General features: G+C 35.9%; 1 protein-coding gene across 1 annotated transcript in view; it reads right to left on the minus strand.

Moving 5' to 3' along the window:
* The window catches only part of LRRC9 (leucine rich repeat containing 9), a gene marked incomplete at both ends in the record, with an annotated part of 99,667 nt that overhangs the window by 67,323 nt on the left and 12,152 nt on the right, over positions 1-20,192 (minus strand). The window contains 6 exons of the mRNA XM_082845499.1: positions 2,594-2,711; positions 3,042-3,218; positions 10,564-10,695; positions 11,593-11,789; positions 14,968-15,123; positions 18,542-18,724. Of these exons, the coding sequence (XP_082701625.1) occupies positions 2,594-2,711; positions 3,042-3,218; positions 10,564-10,695; positions 11,593-11,789; positions 14,968-15,123; positions 18,542-18,724 (963 nt within the window). The remainder of the gene's footprint in view (positions 1-2,593; positions 2,712-3,041; positions 3,219-10,563; positions 10,696-11,592; positions 11,790-14,967; positions 15,124-18,541; positions 18,725-20,192) is intronic.

The following is a 20,192-nucleotide window of genomic DNA, read 5'->3' on the forward strand; positions in this document are numbered from 1 at the left end:
GCATATCTTTTTAATCAGATCCCGTCTCTTAAATGATACAGAACATAAATATCAATCTTTACTCATTGTGTGCACAACATAACATAGAAATTTAGCTTATCTGAGCTTTGTGCTACCCAGTGATTTTTCTAGCCAATTATCTTGCCCCATTTCTAAGATCTTAACAATGAGAGTAATTGATGGTGTGTGGAGAAAGAAGGGCAGAATAGTAAACTTTAACCTTCTGGTATTTTCTTGTTTAGAGGCAAGACGGGGAAAGAAAAGGAAACAAAGATGGGACAATCAGAAAAATGTGAGGATAACAATAGTGTATGGATGCTAAAGGAGAGTTTCAAAATGGAAAGAGCAATCAAAAGTGTCAAATGTTTTAGCAATAACCTGCCTCCTTAGCACAGAAGGCTGCGTGTCAGTCTCATAATCAAATGTTTCAGCAATAATGGTGAATTTAATAAAAAATTTTCTATGTGCCAGAAACTGGTCTAAGAACGTTTTTGGTAAATTTTAATAATATATTTTAAATCTAATATTTCACAAATATTATCATTTTAATATGTAATCAATATAAGAAATTATAGTCTTTTTTTCTGTACTAAGTCTTCAAAAACTGGTATTATATGTCTTAAACTTTTAGCACACCTTAATTCTGACCAGTCACATTTCAAATGCTCAGTAGTCACATGTGGGTGGTGCCTACTATATTGGACAGAGCAGTGTAGAGCACTGCTGGAAGGATTAGAGATATTGTATCTCCTTTAGGAGATGCAGGGGATAAAGTGCTAGCACAGTGTCTGGCAGGCAGAAAACACACAGAAATAGCCCCATCCTTCCTCTACCCTTTGTGCCCATGATGGTTCAGAGTTCTCTGATATGACCCTGAGCACTTCACTCACCTTCCTCAATTCTTCACCTCCTTCCTACTTCTCTTCCAGAAAGTACAGTGAGGGCACTTTCACTATACCACCCTGCTGAAGCTACCATCATCTCTGGCCTGAGCTGCTGTAGGACCTCCCCCGTATAGTGGCCCTGTCATTGCTTCTACTCCCTCCAATTTATTCTCCACCAAGAGGTTGGAAAGCTTTATTGGTGATTTTTTTTTTATTGTGGTAAAAAAAACACATAAGGTTAAAAGCTACCATTTTAACCATTTTAAAGTGTACAATTCATTGGCATTAAGTACATTCACGATGTTGTACAACCATCACCACTATCCATTTCCAGAACGTCATCCCAAATTGAACCTGTATACTCATTAAACAATAACTCTCTGTCCCTCTATCCTCCCCATCCCCTGGTAACCTCTATTCTACTTTCTGTCTCTACTAATTTGCCTATTCTAGATATCTTATGTAAGTGGAATCGTACAGTATTTGTCCCTTTGTGTCTGGCTTCTTTTATTTAACATAATGTTTTCAAGGTTCATCCATGTTGTAGCATGTATCAGAATTTGATTTCTTCTTATGACTGAATAATATTCTCTTGTATGTATATACCACATTTTATTTATCCATTCATCAGTTAATGGACATTTGGGTTGCTCCTACTTTTTGGCTATTGTGAATAATGATGCTATGAACAAGTATACAAGAACCTTTTTGCACATATCTCACTAAATCCTAACCATTCTGTTAAGAAGATACTATTATTATCTTCACTTTACAGAATGGATGAAACAGGCACAGAGAGGTGAAGTCACCCAGCTGGTGAGTAGGAAAGCCAGGATTCAAATACAGCAATACTTTGATTTTATGCGTGCCATGATGAGAAAAGGATTAGGAAACACTGCTCTATACCAGTGTGCTACAGCTGCCTCGTCAAATGGGTGGAGGACCGAGAAAGGTTGATTGGATATTTTGGAGCTCAGGAGTGACCAAGGATAAAGCAATATCAGTATCAAGGTGGGGAAAATGAAGTAGAGAATAAAGAAATGGTGGCAGTAAAAGTAAAGAGAAAAATAGGATGATAGAAAGCACAGCAGTGTTAACTGAACGAATTTTTTCAAGATGGAGAAGACCTCGGAGAGTTTAAAACGGATTAAAGAAGTGGATTTCAAAATCATCCACAAAAGGATCACAATATAAAATATAAGATGCCTAGAAAGATTAAATAGATAATAATGAAGATAAAGTAATTCATGATTCAACCAACTGTAGATTGAAAATATTTTTAAAAAAGAATTCTGGAAAGTTCCAAAAAGCAAAACTTGAATTTGCCCTGCTTCCACAACTATTTACATAGAATTTACATTGTACTTACAACTATTTACACAGCATTTACATTGCATTAGGTATTACAAGTAATCTAGAGATGATTTAAAGTATACAAAAGGATGTGCATAGGTTACATGCCAATAGTATGCCATTTCATATAAGGGACTTGAGCATCCTTGGATTTCGGTATTTGTGGGAGGTCCTGGAACCAATCCCCCTGGGATACTGAGGAATTGTACTTTCCATGATAGCACTAAGCTTTTTGTGAAACAGTGTAAGTTTGCTCTAACATGAATGAAAGCATTGAGAATCAAACCACGCTTAATCAGTGGCAAAGTTTTATTCATTAGGAAGAAAGCATTATTCTGAATGACATTTTATGTTACCTTGCTCGTTTCACTGTCTTTGAATCCTTTTTCAAGTATTTGTAGCAGATGCTTTTTCTTCACTGTAACTTCAGGATCAAAAACATAAAAAAGGCATTCCAGCATCTGTCGATAGCTCCTTAAGAATAATTAAGACAAAAAAAGTTTTAGAATTGATTTCAGAAAAGCCTAGCTGTAGATAAGTGACCATATGCCTTGCCCAGGATATTTCCCATTTACGCTGGATGTTCCAGTGTCATTATTAAACTTGCACTCCTTCTCAGTCTCAAAAAGAGCTCCAATGTGGATAAACTATGAGGTCATCCTAGTCAAGGAAGATGCATGAAAAGGAACTATTTACTGACAAGGATATTTTCAACATTGTAAACTTTTAAAACAGAAAGACTTTCTTTTACAAAATAAAATCAGACTGTTGTAAAAATGTTCCTTATGGAAGTTAACTTCTTACTCTGAATCATGCATATCTTCATTGTCCAAAAACTTTTGGAATTTCTCTTCAAATTTTAGTCTCAGAATACGGTTGTTAACCTTGATGACACGTTTTACTTTCACTCCTGTAATACCATACGTTCTGAAGTCCCATGTACAAAAACGTGATAGAATTAATTCATAGCAGGAATTAAACCTATATGAGAATACAAAATATATGCAAAGAAAAGAGATTTTCCTTAAAATGTTGAGAACACAAAGTTACATATGAAAAAAGTAATAGCTAATATATATTTTTTTTTTTTTGCTAAAGATAAATGGTCATATAGTATAGCTCTGATTTGGTTCTTATTCAATCAGTAAAAGAGGCGCTAAACTTTGAAACATAAAATAATAGTTCTTTCATTAATTATTATATATTTGTTCTGACTAAAAGATATGGAGCAATCCTCTTTTATTGAAACACTTCATTTTTTGGCTTCAGTAAAACTACATGCTTCTGGCTTTCATCTTACTGGCTGCTCTTTCATGTTTTTCTTTGCTGCTTCTCTTTCCTCTGACAGACTTCTAAATGATGGATTGCCCCAGCAATCAGTCTTTGGCTCTCCTCTTGTTTCCATAAACTCTATCCCTAGGTGATTTCACCTGGTCCTTTGGGAATACATATTTTAAATATATTATTTATATATATATAAATACATATACATATATATTTATTATACTAGTAAATTCCAACATTTTATTTTCAGGCTTTACCCTTACCCCACTTAGCTGGATATACCTACTCTTGAACATCCAACTACCTGCTTGCTGTGTTCACTTGTATATGTAATAGGCCTCTCAAATTTAACTCACCCAACACACCTGCCTTTAAACCTGCTCCTCCTGAGTGTTTTCCACCTCAGTATATGGCAACATCACCTAACTGGTAGCTTAGGTTAAAATCCCAGGAATAAACCTTGCCTCGTCTCTTCCTCACCAATATCCAAGTCTTCAGCAAGTCTGTTTGATTCTACATCTAAAATACATCCTGAATATGACCCTATTTAATCATTACTGCTGCTATTTTCCTAGTTAAAATCACCATCATCTCTTAGTTGGGCTATTGCAATAACTTCATAGCTAGGGATATAGAAGTGAAAGAGGCAGGGTCCCTGCTCTCATGGACCCTATCTTCCAAGGGAGTTGGACAAAAAAATAAACAAGACATAAAAAAATCTAAACTGGTAAGTGCTCTGAAGAAAGAGAGGCTTGGGGTAAGAGAGGCTTGGAGAGGCAGGGGCTACTTAAGACAAGTCTTGGGTAAGACGTTCAGAGAAGATATTTGAGCTAAAAATTGAAGGAGAAGTAGGGGCCTGCTGTGTGAAGATCTCAGGAAAATGTACACAATGCTCATTTGCTCTCTGCTGCCCTTGCCTGGCCACACTCACAGTAATAATTCTGGCACTGTCTTAAAGTAGCACAGAATTTAGATTAATTTGAAATTTAAGGGCGGGGTCAACTGTATGGTGACAGATGAAACTAAATATTTGGTGGTGAGCACACTGTAATGTATACAAAAGTAGAAGTATAATGTTGTACACATGAAACATATAATGTTATAAACCAATGTTACCTTAATGAAAAGAAGTAAAAATAAAAAATAAATTTGAAAAAAATGGATCAGTTTGAAAAGGAAGTTAAGTGCTCCTATATGGGGTACATCTGCCTTTGAATGAGATGACTGGTCCTCACTGGGATAATCAACCAGGGCCTGAGCGTCGGTGTGGGCTAAGATCACAAAGGTAAGCTTCTTGATGGGGTGTCTCTTCCTAAGACTAACATCTGAGCTCCTAATTTAGAGCATTCGCCTTTCTCACTAGCAAAGACTGAACCAGTGCAGCTAGGAACTGCCCAGTTACTCTTCCCCAAGAGTTGAAAAGTGAGCTGCCCAAACCAAACTAATCCCAGAGGAGCTCGCAGTCTGGTAAAGGAGACAGAAATAGTGCTGCAATCCAGCATAATGCTGCTAACTAGTTCAGAGGTCCGGCTAAACAACCAGATCATCATGTGCAGTGGGAAACCTACAGTGTCATGTATAGGGGGATCATTTCCTGGGTGGGCCTAAATTAGTCCAAGTCACCCCTAAACAACATGTCCTGGAACCACTGAAACTCATTATTACTTGCACTCTAATTGTTATTATTATCATTATTATTGTGCTCTGATAGAAACTAGTGCTATAGGCGTTTTATGTAGATAAGGTTTTTGTTATAAAGTAACAAAAGGGTAATCGAGAATTGCCCTTGAGAGTAATCGAGAATAGATGGAAGTGATGAATGGACAGTTCCCAGCTTCTAGCCTGGTCTCCCAGGAATGCAAGAACCAGGAATGGCACAGGAAACTCCAAGTAGTATGATCCTTTCATAGAGCTTTTCTTTGGGAATTAAGCAGCTGATCCCTTCCTCATATGGAATTCCTAGAGCCCTGGAGATACAGAACCCTGGTGCTGAGAGGACAAGGGCTCTGTGCTACCTGGGGTCACAGAAGTAAAGCAATTCATTCAATCACCTGGCCACACCGTGGATGAGAAAACATCATTCAGAGGCTGCAATACTGCTGGAGGAGGGAGAACAGACCTATGCTGATAGAGAAGTACTGAGACTTACAATATTATCAGTACGTCATGGAGGATGATAACTTCTCACAGCATTGTTGAATATGTGCTACATGCAACTGGGGAGCATGTCATTACTGGTCTGATGTATACACATTTTAGTCTGAACCTGAAATAATGACTCTGTAGGACTTTGTATAAAATAATATTGAAATCTGCTACACCTTTCTTTCAGTCTGATAGATTTAAGGGCAAAATTGAAACTACCCAGCCCAGCCTGCAAGACCCTTAATGATCAGGCCCTTGTCATGTGGAACTACTGAGTTCTCCAAACATATTATACTATTTCCACACCCTTTCACATGCTGTTTCCTCTGCCTGCAAAGTCCTTCCTCTAATTCTTCGTATAGTTAACTTCTATCAGTCCTTCAAAACTCAGATCAAAGCATCTCCCTCAAGTGTCCCCACTTCCACAATACTTTCTGTAACTTGCCACTCTGCTTTGATCTTCACATAGCTGCCCTCTCCTACATTCTCCATGTGTACAATCATCCCAGAACTTATTACTATTTCATTACCATAGTCTTCTACAGCAGATTGTAGGCTTGATTAGAGAGGGAACTATATCTTATTTGACTTTTATCACTAGCACCTAGCATAGAATGTGACTTATGGTAGAAGCTCAGTGGATGAATGCTGAGCAAGTGAACAAAGTAGAAAAGACTCAAAGATTAAAAAGATGCAGTCTCTATCTTCACCGAGTTTATAAACCAATAAAGTGAAGAAGTAATGGATAAGTACAAGCAAAATTATAATAGAGTATAAGATAGGAGAGATAAAACTCAGTGCTATGAAGATTCAAAAAGAAGAAGAAGAAATGACTATAGCTGATGGAGATGACAAGAAAATTCCTCACAAAGGAATGGCTTTTGATGTCATCCTTGAAGATAAAGTAAGTTTTGACAGGCAATGATAGAGCCAGGGCCTGGGATGCGAGGCATTCTGGGTGAAGGAAGTAGAACAAAGAAAACCACTTATGTGATGGTGTACCAGATATATTCCAAGAGCAGTGAGGCATGAACAGTTCAGCTGACTCTGAAAGGGTTTGAAAAGGGGTTAGAGTAGTTTGGAGACTATACAGTGAAGGACACTGAATGTCAGTGTGAAGAGTTAGAATGTAATTTGGAAGATAACAGGTTGCTACAGGAGGCTTTTGTTTTGTTTTTAACGGAGTGCTCTTGGCATAGGCAGGGACCAGCTATATGTAGCAATAGTCTAAGAGGAAGGTTATGATGGCCCATGTGCAGGAGATTTTGGTTACAAAGAGGGAGAGAATGAATGCAAGAGACATTATGGAGAGAACCTGTGGGTCTTAGGCTGATTGGATATGGAGATGGAGGAAGAGAATGGAGTCAAGAATGGCTTCAGTGTTTGTTGTGCCTCTATGACTAAGAGGGTGGTAGTGCTACAAACAGGAATGGAGGAGTCAGAAGGAAGGGGTGGTTTGTGGGCAGGAAGAGGAAAACAAAAGCAAAAAGATTAAGAACTAAATATTTTTACATCACCTTGTCTAATCCTAACAGTAACCTTTTGTGATAGTTTTTTATTTTCTCATTTTACAGATGACATTCAGATGAGTTAAATAACTGTTTTAAGACTATGCAGATAGAGTTTGAGCCTAGGCTTTCTGACTCTAACCCCACTGTCTATTTTTTACTTTACAGCTGAGTTCCCTTTTAAATATGTTGAGTTTGCCTTGCCAGTTGGACATTCGGCTAGAAATGTCTAATAGGTAGAAATTCAGGACTGGGGTAAAGGAGAGAGATTGTAACTTTAAGTAATTTTTGAAAGTGCAGGAGTAGAAGAGACTGTCAAGGGAGAGTGTAAAAAGAAAATAGGAAATGTCTAACTACAAGAAAAAAAAAGAGAGAGAGAGAGGTGAAGTTACATGGAAGGAATGGCTAAAAGCAACAAGATCTGCAGAGGTTAGGAGAGTGAGGGCCCCTCATGTCACTGGGTGCCCCCACTCATTCAGTAAGACCTGAATGTGTGAGCATCCACAGTGGTGATATACACATTGACTAAGATATTCAGTTACACAGAGAGATGCCTACAAACGTTCTTAATATACAAATGATGCACCCATTTAGCAAATGTAGAATGCACATGGTTTTAAATGGCTGAAGCATAATATAATCTATTAAAATCACTTCAAAATCCTAAACAAGCATTTAATAAATACTGTTAACTGACTTGCTGACTTAAACCATATCAAAAACAAATATAAAACAGTATAAAACAAAAAGTCTGAGTTTCTGTAGCTCTCTAAAACAGTACAGCCTGAAATGTTTATATATAAAAAGTTAGATTAATTACTGAAAGTTATTTTATAGACAAAAGTGAACCTACTAAGTGAATATCTATATATTGATATAGAGACTTCAATTAGTTATCTATTGAGTTATGAATCCAGCCAGCCCTATGCTAGATGTAATGACTTATAAGGCACATCCTATCTGTCCCCAAGGATCTCACAGAGTCACTTATATATTGTTTTGTGGTACTTTGAAGTTATTTCTTTAAATTGTAAATGCCATGCATGTATCTATAACCAGGTTAAAAAAGCTTCTCAAGCACAAGGACAGCATCTTTGATGCATTGGAGTCCCCATCTGATAAATGTTGATAAATGTTGTCTGTTGTCAATAGATATAACTCAGTTGGCAATACAGAGGTAAATAATATGATCTATAATGAAAATGCTGTAGTGGCAACAATCTACTCAACAGACAAGTCTCTGTAAAATCAGGACTTTTTTAAACTGAAAAATAAAGCTCTTCAATTTCAAAAAAGAAATGAAGCTAAGAAATTTTTTTTTTTTTTTTTTTTTTTTTTTGCGGTACGTGGGCCTCTCACTGTTGTGGCCTCTCCCGTTGCGGAGCACAGGCTCCAGACGCGCAGGCTCAGCGGCCATGGCTCACGGGCCTAGCTGCTCCGCGGCATGTGGGATCTTCCTGGACCGGGGCATGAACCCGCGTCCCCTGCATCGGCAGGCGGACTCTCAACCACTGCACCACCAGGGAAGCCCACTAAGAAATTTTTAACAATATACAATTAGAAATCTGCAATGCTCTTTTACTATAAACATAGGCTTTTCTGAGAGAAAACCTTTATGTTTTAGTTCTAGCTCTACTCCAGTACTTTTTATTTCAATGCTAAATATTGGCCTTAAAAATATTAAAGAAAAGTCAGTGTTTAAATTATAAAATGACTAGATATGTACCACACAGAGCAATTTAAAGCACTTTAATAGTTATTTCCTAATATACATAAACGATCAGAGCTAAGGTAGCCAAGCTTGTAGTATGCTAAAAGTAACAAACAGTCCTTGAAATTCTGCCAACATGTATTTGATTTTCTCCTTAAAATGGATCAAGGTTATTTTTATTAAAAACAAGTAAACAATTATTAATGCTTATTAAAATCCACCAAAGCTATCTAAATTACTATCAGGCTGACACAGTTACCTAAATGGCTTTTTAGTTATTTTGCTTTTACATAGTTTTTTCACTAATGTACTTGTTTTATAAAGAGCTTACTTTGTGATAAGTTAAAAAGAAACAAATAATAAAAAGCAATTCTGTTTAGGTTAAGTGAATACAAATAAAAGACTGAAGAATTATGCATACATCCTGCAGAGAGACACCATTCAATTCTTAACACTTGAAAAATCAAGGCCTCTACTTGTTTACATGGGGACTGGGATGAATACCTTTTATATCTTTGTACATAAAAATCAAATACTGTGGTTAAGCAACAGTGATAACTGTTGGGCAAATGGATCTACTGATACAAAAGAAAGTATTTTAGAAGATCCCTTTGTCCCTTGGGCAGAGCGTCTTAGACTTTTCCACCAAAGTACCCCCAAGGCCCTTCAGAAGCTTTTACTCACAGAGGTGAGTTAGAGCCACATCTAATAGAATCAGGGGGCTTGGCTTAAAGTAATGGATAACAGGCACACATTTTTCTTTCTAAAAGGTTATTGTAAGTTTTGTAGTTTACTTCACAAAAATCGTGTTTGTTTCAACAGTGACAGTGAGTAAAACCATCCTCTGGGGTGATATATCAAGTCCATGCTATAGCTTTACATGTTTCCTTGTTCACGGGCTTCTCAATTTTGAGAAAGTGACTGCAGAAATATGAAAGTTATGATATTTTTGTGCCAAGGCTCTCTTTTTTTAGGATCATTTTTTGGGTTGTACCCTCTAGTTGAAGCAACACAACCACTTCCTTGTGTCTACCAGTAGGACTTGATTCTGAAGTGTGGATCCCTTTTTCCTGTTTCCATTTTGGGTGGCTTTGCCATTTTTGTCCAAATGGGCTTTTCACCCAAATTCCTGGTTTTTAAGCGTCTGCCTTATTTTAACTCATAAAGTCTATGTGCACCCTGACTCTATCTAGCTCTAGACAACTGGTTTCACTTTGATCATGGACCCCCAGGAAATTTACTAGGCAGCCTCCTCCAGTATTTGCAACTTGCTGTTGCCAATCCTGCTTTGCCACTCCTTCCCTATTCTAGCCTCTCACCCAATATTCAGAATCCAGGGCTATATTCAGTCCAGAAATAAACCGTATAAACATACATAAAATTAATTCATGACCATAAGCTTTTCTAAATTATATTCTGCTCTTGGGCTAAGGAAAATTAAGTAAAGAGCAAAGAAATACTATTAGGATGTTTTCAAGTTAGCTCATGGCAATAGTATAAACAGAGAAATGTATATATGGTAAAGTAGGTAACTGCCAATTTTCAGTGGATGAATACTCTATATGGTAAGTGTTTTGAAATGGGACATTTTAAGATTTTTATAAGTTGATATTTTGGTTGATGATCCTAAGCACTTAAAATTAGTTTTAAAGCTATAACTAAATATCAAAAGATTTACCAGTCATCAGATCGAGTGCCTTCTTCAAAGTAGATGTTTCCCACAGTCTCCAACTCAATTAACAAAAATGGGATTAATAAACTATGACTTTTCTTCTTTTGTTTTACTTCAATACGATAAATTCCTTCAATTCTATTTAAGAAAAAAATAAAGCTATTAAAATGATCTAAAATTCACAACATTAAAATTCATGATAGTTTCTTCTAAGCTGATGTTAAAGTATAAGGCTTTCATCAATGAACAAAGAAAGCTTGGTGCTAACAGTTAAACCAAGTAAAAGACATTCTGTTTTTGGCAATTAAAATCACCTCAAATTTTGTTAACCTCAGAGTAAGTGAAGGTTAGAAGACTCTCCTGGCTCCACCATTTATGATTCTCAGCTCTTAGACAAGTCACAACATTTTTCTGCTGCAACTTCTTAGAAAATGACAAGATTGATAGTACCTACACCTGAATAGGCTTTTTGAAGATTATAGGCAAAATATATGAAAAGCTCTTAGCCAAGAGCTTGGCACAGAGTAAGAACTCAATAAATATTAGTTATTATTTTGCTACTATTTATTATTACAGGGCAAACTAACTTATCCACTTAGTGCCTTAGTAAGTTAAAAAAAAAATTCACAGTACTTAATAAGTCTTCTTGCTTTATGTTTCTAGTTGATACTCAACCTGAGTTTCTTTCTACATGATTCCAGACAACTTTTGTATGTGCTTTCTGCACCAGTAGCAACTAACGTTAAAAAAACTAATGTTTTTAATTTGCAGACACTAGAGTCATGTGACAAGAAGCCACTCAGGGGAAGTCCAGTGTTCCTAGTAAAGTATTGCTTCTTTAAAAAACTATATGCTAACTTTGAACCAATGATGCCTACCTCTACTAAGAACTGGACTGAAAAAACATGTTGTGTTTTACTTCATACTGTAATTCTTTCCATTCCTGAAGAAGAGAATTGAGCTTGACCAGTGGCCCAGAACATTCTTTTCCCTCATGTTTCAAATTTGAACAACGAGATAATTCATTAAACATACTCATCTAGTTTTTTGTTCCAGAATGTTACCCTTTCATTCAAGGCATTTAGTTTGGTCACTATCTTCTGCTGAAGACTTGGTTCTTCTGTGACAGTTTCACAGTTTTTTGATTTTTCAAGCTCAGTTACTTTATTGTTACTGGATCTATCATTGTGCCCTTTGCCAGATCCTCTGAGTTCAGTCAGTTCCCGTTCCAACTGTTGAAATCAATGTGCCAGAGAGCAAAATTGTTCAGTGGAATCTATTAAATATTTAGTTAACTTAAATTAACAAAGTAGCAATCTAGATAATAAATAAGCCAAACTTCATAAAAACATGGCAAGCATGTGATTATAACTTTAGTACAAGTTTGGTCAACGAATTTCTCTTGACCAAGTGAAATTAAATACTTCAGACATGGCAGTTCTCTCAACTGAAAATAAGAAAAGCAAAGAAATAAATTTTAAAATATTATTGATGAGTTAGCTTCTAATAAAGCCAAAGTAAAATGATAAGAAATGCTGGTTTTGGAACAAAGAGAATAAGCTTGAAATAATGTGACTTTTATCACTCCTACTTTTCAATTTTTCAACTACTTTGGTATTCTGGGAAACAACATAAAAAATATACACAAGCATGGATATAGGGGTGCACATTTTTCTCTTTGCCTCAGTCTCCTATACGGCTCAGCACAGCAATGTCATTATTTAAAATTTTGATATTTGTGATTTTTTCTTATTGTTCGTAATGGACTTTTTTTGCATTCATTTGTATTTTTAAGAAATATTATAATAGGGACTTCCCTGGTGGTGCATTGGTTAAGACTCCATGCTCCCAATGCAGGGGGCCTGGGTTTAATCTCTGGTCAGGGAACTAGATCCCACGTGCATGCCACAACTAAGAGTTCACATGCCACAACTAAGGAGCCCACATGCCGCAACTAAGACCAGCGCAACCAAATAAATTTAAATAAATATTTTTAAAATATATATTATAATAAAATACATGATTTACCTTAATTATGGAGGTTTTAGACCTTCCCTTAAACTTTGGGCCCAGGGTGAGTGCCTCATTTGCCTTACCCTAACCCCAGCATCGTAGAATGGATTTCAAGATAAATTGTACTGTACACAGAGAAGTGCATACAAATAGAAATTTGCTAAGTATCTGTACTCCTTTCTCTATAATGGCTACATACAGCTGTTAAAAAAATGAAGTAAGCATATTTTATAAAAATACCTATAGTTTATATAATCTATAACTATTATTTTTCACATATTAATACATCCATTTGCACATGAAAATGGCAGATATAAAATGATTTCCATATACTGGTTTTCCTGTCGTTTTTTATTCAAATAAATAAATTACGTTAATGTTTTAAGAATACCTTTCTGATTATAATATGAATTTAAACCTGTTCATTTCATAAAGAGTACTAAATATATTTTTAAAAATTGATTTTTAATCGCTACATACCATTCAATCTTAAGAATGAGTAATTCTGCCTCTCTTTTTAAACATTTAGGTAGTTTCCAATTTTTTGTTGTTATTAATAGTACAGTGATGAATATTCTCATATAAATATTTATCCAAATCTTTAAATGGAGTGCTAGAAGTAGATTTACTGGGTCAAAGGCTATGAGCATTTTTAGGCTGTTAGTAATATATATGACCCAATTACACTCTCATCAGTGGTGTAATAGTGTCACACCCATCTTCACCAGGCAGGCTATGACAAATTTATAGGTGAAAATGGTTGCTTGTTGTCTTATTTCATATTAGGAAATTAATAATCAGATTGAGGTCCTCTTTCACATGTTTATTAGTTTTTATTTCTTCTTTTGTAAAAAGATAGTTTATGGAATTTGCTTAATTTTTCTATTTGGATATATACTTTCTTGTCTTCTTTAAAGTTTTTTAATTAATTTATTTATTTTTGGCGGCATTGGGTCTTCGTTGGTGCGTGTGGGCTTTCTCTAGTTGCAGTGAGTGGGGGCTACTCTTCATTGTGGTGCACAGGCTTCTCATTACAGTGGCTTCTCTTGTTGCGGAGCACAGGCTCTAAGCACGTGGGCTTCATGGGCTTAGTTGCTCCGTGGCATGTGGGATTTTCCCAGACCAGGGATTGAACCCGTGTCCCCTGCATTGGCAGGCGGATTCTTAACCACTGTGCCACCAGGGAAGTCCCTTTTTGTCTTGTTTTACTTATGAGTACTTTTATACTAAGGATATTATGTTTGTCCTTCATGTTTGTTGAAAACAATTTTTCAGACTGTCATTTATTGTTTATTTTCATTAATGATGCTTTTTAGTACAAAAGCGTTTTACTTTTTTTTTTTCAATCAAAGCTAAATTCTGTTCCCTGTGATTTCTAGTATTTTTCTTACTTGGCAGGCTGAGATCAGTTAAATATATTAATCCATATACTCTTCTGCTTTTTTATGTTTTCATTTTACATTTAATTCTATTTTCCCCACTGTATTTACTTTTAGTAAAGTATAAACTAAGGATCCAAGTCCCCTATTCCCAAGTAGTTTGACTATTTTTGTAACACCATTTTTTGAATAAACCATTATTTTCTTATACCTTTTTTTTAATACAGTAAGTTCTTATACATACAAAGTTCTGTTTTGACGTAAGCCTTCATTTCTCAGAGTCTACTTTTAGTAAAGGAAATCTAATTTATTCTAAATTAAAAAAGCACATATAACTACTAAAGCACAAACTATTGAAGTATACAACATTATGGGAACTTTATAACAAGCTATATTTTAATAGTATACAACACACAATAGTAAAGAGTACTTTAGCATTTTAGACAAAAAAATGAATTTTGAGCACAGCCTGCTGGTATCTAATAAAAATGTAGTGAAATAAGTCTAACAGATCTCTATAACTCACTGAATCATATTGAATTACACAGCATTTTTAAAACTTTATAAATTAATATGCCTATACTTTTTTTTTTTTTTTGCGGTATGCGGGCCTCTCACTGCTGTGGCCTCTCGCGTTGCAGAGCACAGGCTCCTGACGCGCAGGCTCAGCGGCCATGGCTCAAGGGCCCAGCCGCTCTGCGGCATGTGGGATCTTCCCGGACCGGGGCACGACCCGCGTCCCCTGAATCGGCAGGCGGACTCTCAACCACTGCGCCACCAGGGAAGCCCTGCCTATACCTTTTTTAAATTGCAGATTTCTAAGCACAGAATGAAGCTTAGTTAAGTACCTAGAATCAAAACATTTTCAGGGCAAACTTACTTGAAACTTAGTATTAATTTTAAAAGGTATGCATATTTATAAATGTATACATACATATAAAATTTAAAAGATAATAGTATCTTATCTGCCAGTTTTCTTAAGACAAGGCTATGGAAATTTTACAATATTAAATCTCACATTTTTTTTCAAAAGGCTGAATAATTTTATTCGTTCTTCTGGCAACTTCTGTAATTTACATTTTCGATCATTCAGTTTTTCAAGGTCTTCATTAAGATGCCTCTGAACAGTTTTTATACGCATATTGTAATACATTATTTTTTTCATTGCTGTGGTCTAAAAGTGAGAAAAAAGGTTAGCTGAAACAAAAAACATTATAGGTAATTATTAGTGGTATTATATGAGTGTGGTATGTTCTATATAATTATTTTTAAGTTTTACATGCTCAGTTACTAATAATGATATTAGTTGAAATGATAATGGCTACACAGAATCCTCTATTTAAATTTAATAAGCAAAACATAAAATTTCAAAGATGTTCTTTGTGTATAATATTTTAAGTGTGAGGCATATTTACTTTCAGTGACAACATAAAGAGACTATAGAAAGAACTCAATTTACAAAATAGTGTCATTTAGCTAATGTGGCAGTACTACTGAAGCTAACATATTATTCCTATTTGATTAATTTAGAGAAAAAATAAATTTAAAAGAATAAAATCAAATGTAACATTATTCATTTTTTAAATGCACGGCTAAGAAATAGGATTTCATGGGTTTTTTCCCCCAAATCTATAAAAGAATGCTCTAAATGAACTTGTTTTAGATTGAGCAAATTACTAAATTGTCAATCTAATCCAGTTATCTTGAATTCCTTAATATCAATGGATCATGCAGTTACTAATGTTTATCATGATAAATTAATTAAATCCACCATTAAGAAATATACCAGGTAAATGGTGCTCAAGAGTTATATTAGTCAAAAGAACTAGCTAAGAAAATAAACAAATCAGGTGCATGTTATAATGTGACCTAGTTTTAACTGTTTACTTGAAATAATGAAGGCATTATCAGCAAATCTGTACCTCAATTAAGTTGGAAGGCTTGTACACTGTTGTGTGATTTATTTAGTAGAAAGTGGATAGTCAAGATCCCAACAGAATTATTTGGCATAACAGATAGAATGGAAACAAATATATGGCTCGATGAACAGACAAAAGAATTCCTTCTCCACACATAATATGAAATTCTGAAACTGAAATTACTAAATTCTTCTGCAAAAAATCAGGCATTCATAACATAGAAGAGTTAAGGGGAAAAAGGCTGTTTTAGGGTGATGATTAGCAGATAAAAATTCCTGATCAAGAAGAGCTTGTTTCTCAGGTGCAATTGAGTAGAAAAAACTGTAACTAAGGAAATGGCAGATGGTGTTTCTTGATTTTTTTTTTTTTTTTTTGCCTACAAGTGGCAAGTAAAGTCAGAACTTACCTACCCAAGTGACACACTTCCCCACCCACAACATTCCCTTGGTGATTCATCCAGTCCTCGGCTTGGTATCATCCTTCTGCTTTCAATTCCCATATCTTTATCTCCAATCCAGGCAACTCTCTTAAATAACAGTCTCATATATCCATCTTGGATATTCAAAAGATTGTTCAAACTTTATATGCTTAACATTATGCTGTGATTCTTCCTTCTAAATTTACTCCTCCCATACTCTTCCTCATCTCATCAAATAGCAACTCCTTCCCTCCTTCAGTTGCTTGGGTTAGTTGCTTGGAATTATTCTCTACCTTTTCATCTACACTTCAAATTCAATCTACAGCAAATCCAGATGGATTCTACCTTCTAACTACTGCTACAATTACTTTTGATTACTTTTTACTACCCCCTCTACAGTGTCCTGTATCAAACCATCAGCATCTCTCATCCAAGTTTCTGGAATCTAACTGGTCTCTCTGCTTTCACCTTTTCCTTTAATCCTCTATTCTTAATTCATTAACCAAAAGGATCCCTTTAAAACATAAGTCATCTTGTTTCCTCCTCCTCTCAAAATTTTCCAGTGGCCTCATATCACTCAAAGTAAAAGCCAAAGTCCTTACAACATTCTTCAGTCTCACGTGATCTGCCCCCCACCACTCCTGTATTCATCTCTTCTTTCTTTCCTCTTTGCTTACTCAGCTCCAGCCATACTAGCCTCCTTGTTGTGCTTAAAATATGAGGCATGCTCCTGCTCAAGGTCTTTGTACTTGCTGATCCCTGAAAAACTTGCTCCCTTATTTCCTTCAGGTCTCTGCTCAAATGCTGCCTTAGTAAATCCTTTCCCAACAGTTCTATAGAAAAGAGCCTACAGCCCTTTCTCTGCCCCTACCAACAATCTTGTTTCCTTCACCCTTATTTCATTTTCCTCCATAGCATTTATCACCATCTGACATACTAGTTTTTCACTCATTTAGCTGCTTACTATCTGTCTTCTCTCACTAAATGTAAACTCCAAGGAAGCAGGTTTTTTTTTTCTGTTTTGGTCACTCTATTTCTAGTGCCTTGAACTGTGCCTCGAATGTAATAGGCATTAAATATTTGTTAGATAAATTAATCAGCCAAGTAATTTAGTGAAGCACATTCATCCTGCTCACCTTTTCAGAAAGTGTGTGATGAAAAACTACAGAGATGATAATGGAAATTTCAAAAATATGGTTGTCACTGCAAAGTTTTGTCATTATTTTTGATTTAACATTGTTAGAGAAGACATTCCTCCCTGACCCTCCAATGACTCTGGACATCTGCTAGTAGACAATAACTCTAGCCTTTTGCTCAATATTACAAGACAGCTCACTTCTTAGATTGGGATGGGAGAGAGGATAATCTCAGTTTTGAAAAGATGAGAGGAGACAGTGGAACTTGAGAATAAATCCTCAAGCTACCAAGAGAAGAGATACAAGAGAAATGGATAAAGACATTCTTTATCTATGTTGAGATGATGGATGAGCCACAAGGAAAGGATGGGAGGGCTTCATGTGGGCACATTCTGGACACTCATAAACTATTTATTGAATGGTTAACTGAATAAACAAATGGGACTCAATGGACTAGAAGGAGAGGTAGAAATATAATGTGGGAAGAATATTAAAAAACATGGTAAATTCCTATGAACTCTACTCTCAAATTATAAAGCCTTTCATACCATAGCATAGTAGTCCCTTTACTGGGAGATTCACCATCAGTGACAGCCCAGGAAAAGCCCTTTTCAAGATTTTGGAGATCTTCAAGATTTTGGCAGTGTGGGTAGATTCACTTATACTTACAGAGAACCCCAAACCATCTTTAATTAGATTAAAATCTACCTAATCCTGGCATACTACCATCAACCATGGGTATCTTCTAATTTTGATATATAATACTCCAAATGAGAGGAGGTTAGTTGTTTCATTTCTACTTTATTTAGGCTTAATTTTCGTATATATAGCATTAGTTTAATTATTCTTAACACTGATAATTTTTCAGATTTCCTTCAAGTTTTATATAAGTTTAAACGTTTTTCTATTATTTTACCTTCCAATACTGTCATCAAAATTGAGATTCTAGTACTAATGTTATTATCTGTATGCATCTATGTGAAATATCCAGTTCACTGGGCAAAAGTAGAATTGGTGACAACACTGACAAGATCATACTACCTACCACATGTTGACACAGCCAGAAAGAAGGAGTTAATTAAACTTAAGACACAGACACCTGATTAGGTATGCACTTACATCTGCCAGTTCCTTGATTTGCTTTGCTGACACATCAAACGTGTCAAGTCTTTGAAGGCAAGGCAAATGATATAACACATGTGTGGAATAATTACACAGCAGACAAACTGGATTGGTTTTATACTGAGGATCATTGAGACATAAATCCTTTAAGCGACGCAGCCTGGTTAAGTTAGTGAGGTCCTAAAACAACAGCAACAATAATGGTCAATTGATTAATTGCAACTCTCCATTTCTAAAGGAGGCATTTTAGCTCTTAAGATCACCCATAACTTAATGTAATGCATTCTAATTATGTGCTTTAATATGTTAAAGGTATTTAGATGCATAAAGTGTTATTCTCTATTGAAAAAGATGCTAAATACATGAAAAATGGATCAACAATAATTAAACAGCAGACTCTATATAACTATACATTTTAAATGTAAAATGACAGAGTATTTACTAAATGATGTATTCCACATGAAACCCTGAAGCCCATTTATTCCTTAAGACACCATTCCCTCTCTGCACAGCCCCTTTGCTAACACGTGCCCCAGGAATAACAAGGATGTAGGTCTCCTACCTCCTTCACCATACTCCCCACACTGACCACCCAGGAACACAGCTCGCTATTTTCCTCAGCCTCCAGGTCTGCTCTTCTCACCAAAGGCTATGGCACCCATGTTTTAATATAATTAACACTGAACTCCTGATTTTTAGGGTTTTTTGGTTTGAGGTTTTTGTTGTTGTTGTTGTTGTTTGTTTCTATAAATGCCCTTTCTGCCTATTAAGGGCAACTGAAAGCTAGCTTTCTCCTGAGGGCCTCATTTTCCTCACAGCCTCTGGAGGGGTAGGGGTTGACGATGCACTTCCAGACCAATGTGATTCCTTAACATCTTTTATCTTGAAGTTTAAGTCACTGTTTACACCTTCCTTTATTTGGCATCTGGCCCTTGCTTAACTCTTCAGTCTTGTCCCTTCTATTTAAACCCTGACATTTTATGTTTTAGCCATACTGAACAACTTGAAGTTTCAGAATGTCCCAGACCATTTAGACATTCACTCACGCTTCTGCCTTTGAATGGACTGAACTTCACCCCAATTTTACCTTTTAATCTGTCAAGACTCAACCTAGGTATCTTCTTCTTTGAGAGCCTTGTTTCATCCCCCAGGCTTGGGGTAGATGCTCCTCCTATGAACTCTCTTAGCCACGGGGCTTACCCTTGTTATAAAATTTATCACACCCTATTGTCAATTATCCACAAGTCTATAAGCCAAGGGTCTGTATGTGCTTTGGCCCTCAATCCACAAGCTAAGAATGGTGATTGCATTTTTAAAGTGTTGGGAAAAAATAAAGAAGAATGTGTGACAGAGGCCATATATGGCCCACAAAACCTGAAATATTTTCTTTCTGGCCTTTTATAGAAAAAGTTTGCCAATTCCTGAGATAAACTCTTTGAGAACAGGGTTTGTGTCCTGTTAACACTGCATTCCCAGCATTCAGCATTTAGAACACAGCAGGCACTAAATAAATAATGTGAATTGAATTGAATGCTTATTACTTTCTACCAACCTCTAAGACACGCCCACATCTTTCTCAATAATAGTATTACTAGGGTGGTGCCTGGGGTAGGAAGGTACTATGGTAGAGTTGGACTTAAATGAATGC

This window comes from Leucopleurus acutus (assembly GCF_964270905.1).
Source record: "Leucopleurus acutus genome assembly, chromosome: 1".
Classification (NCBI taxonomy): domain Eukaryota; kingdom Metazoa; phylum Chordata; class Mammalia; order Artiodactyla; family Delphinidae; genus Leucopleurus; species Leucopleurus acutus.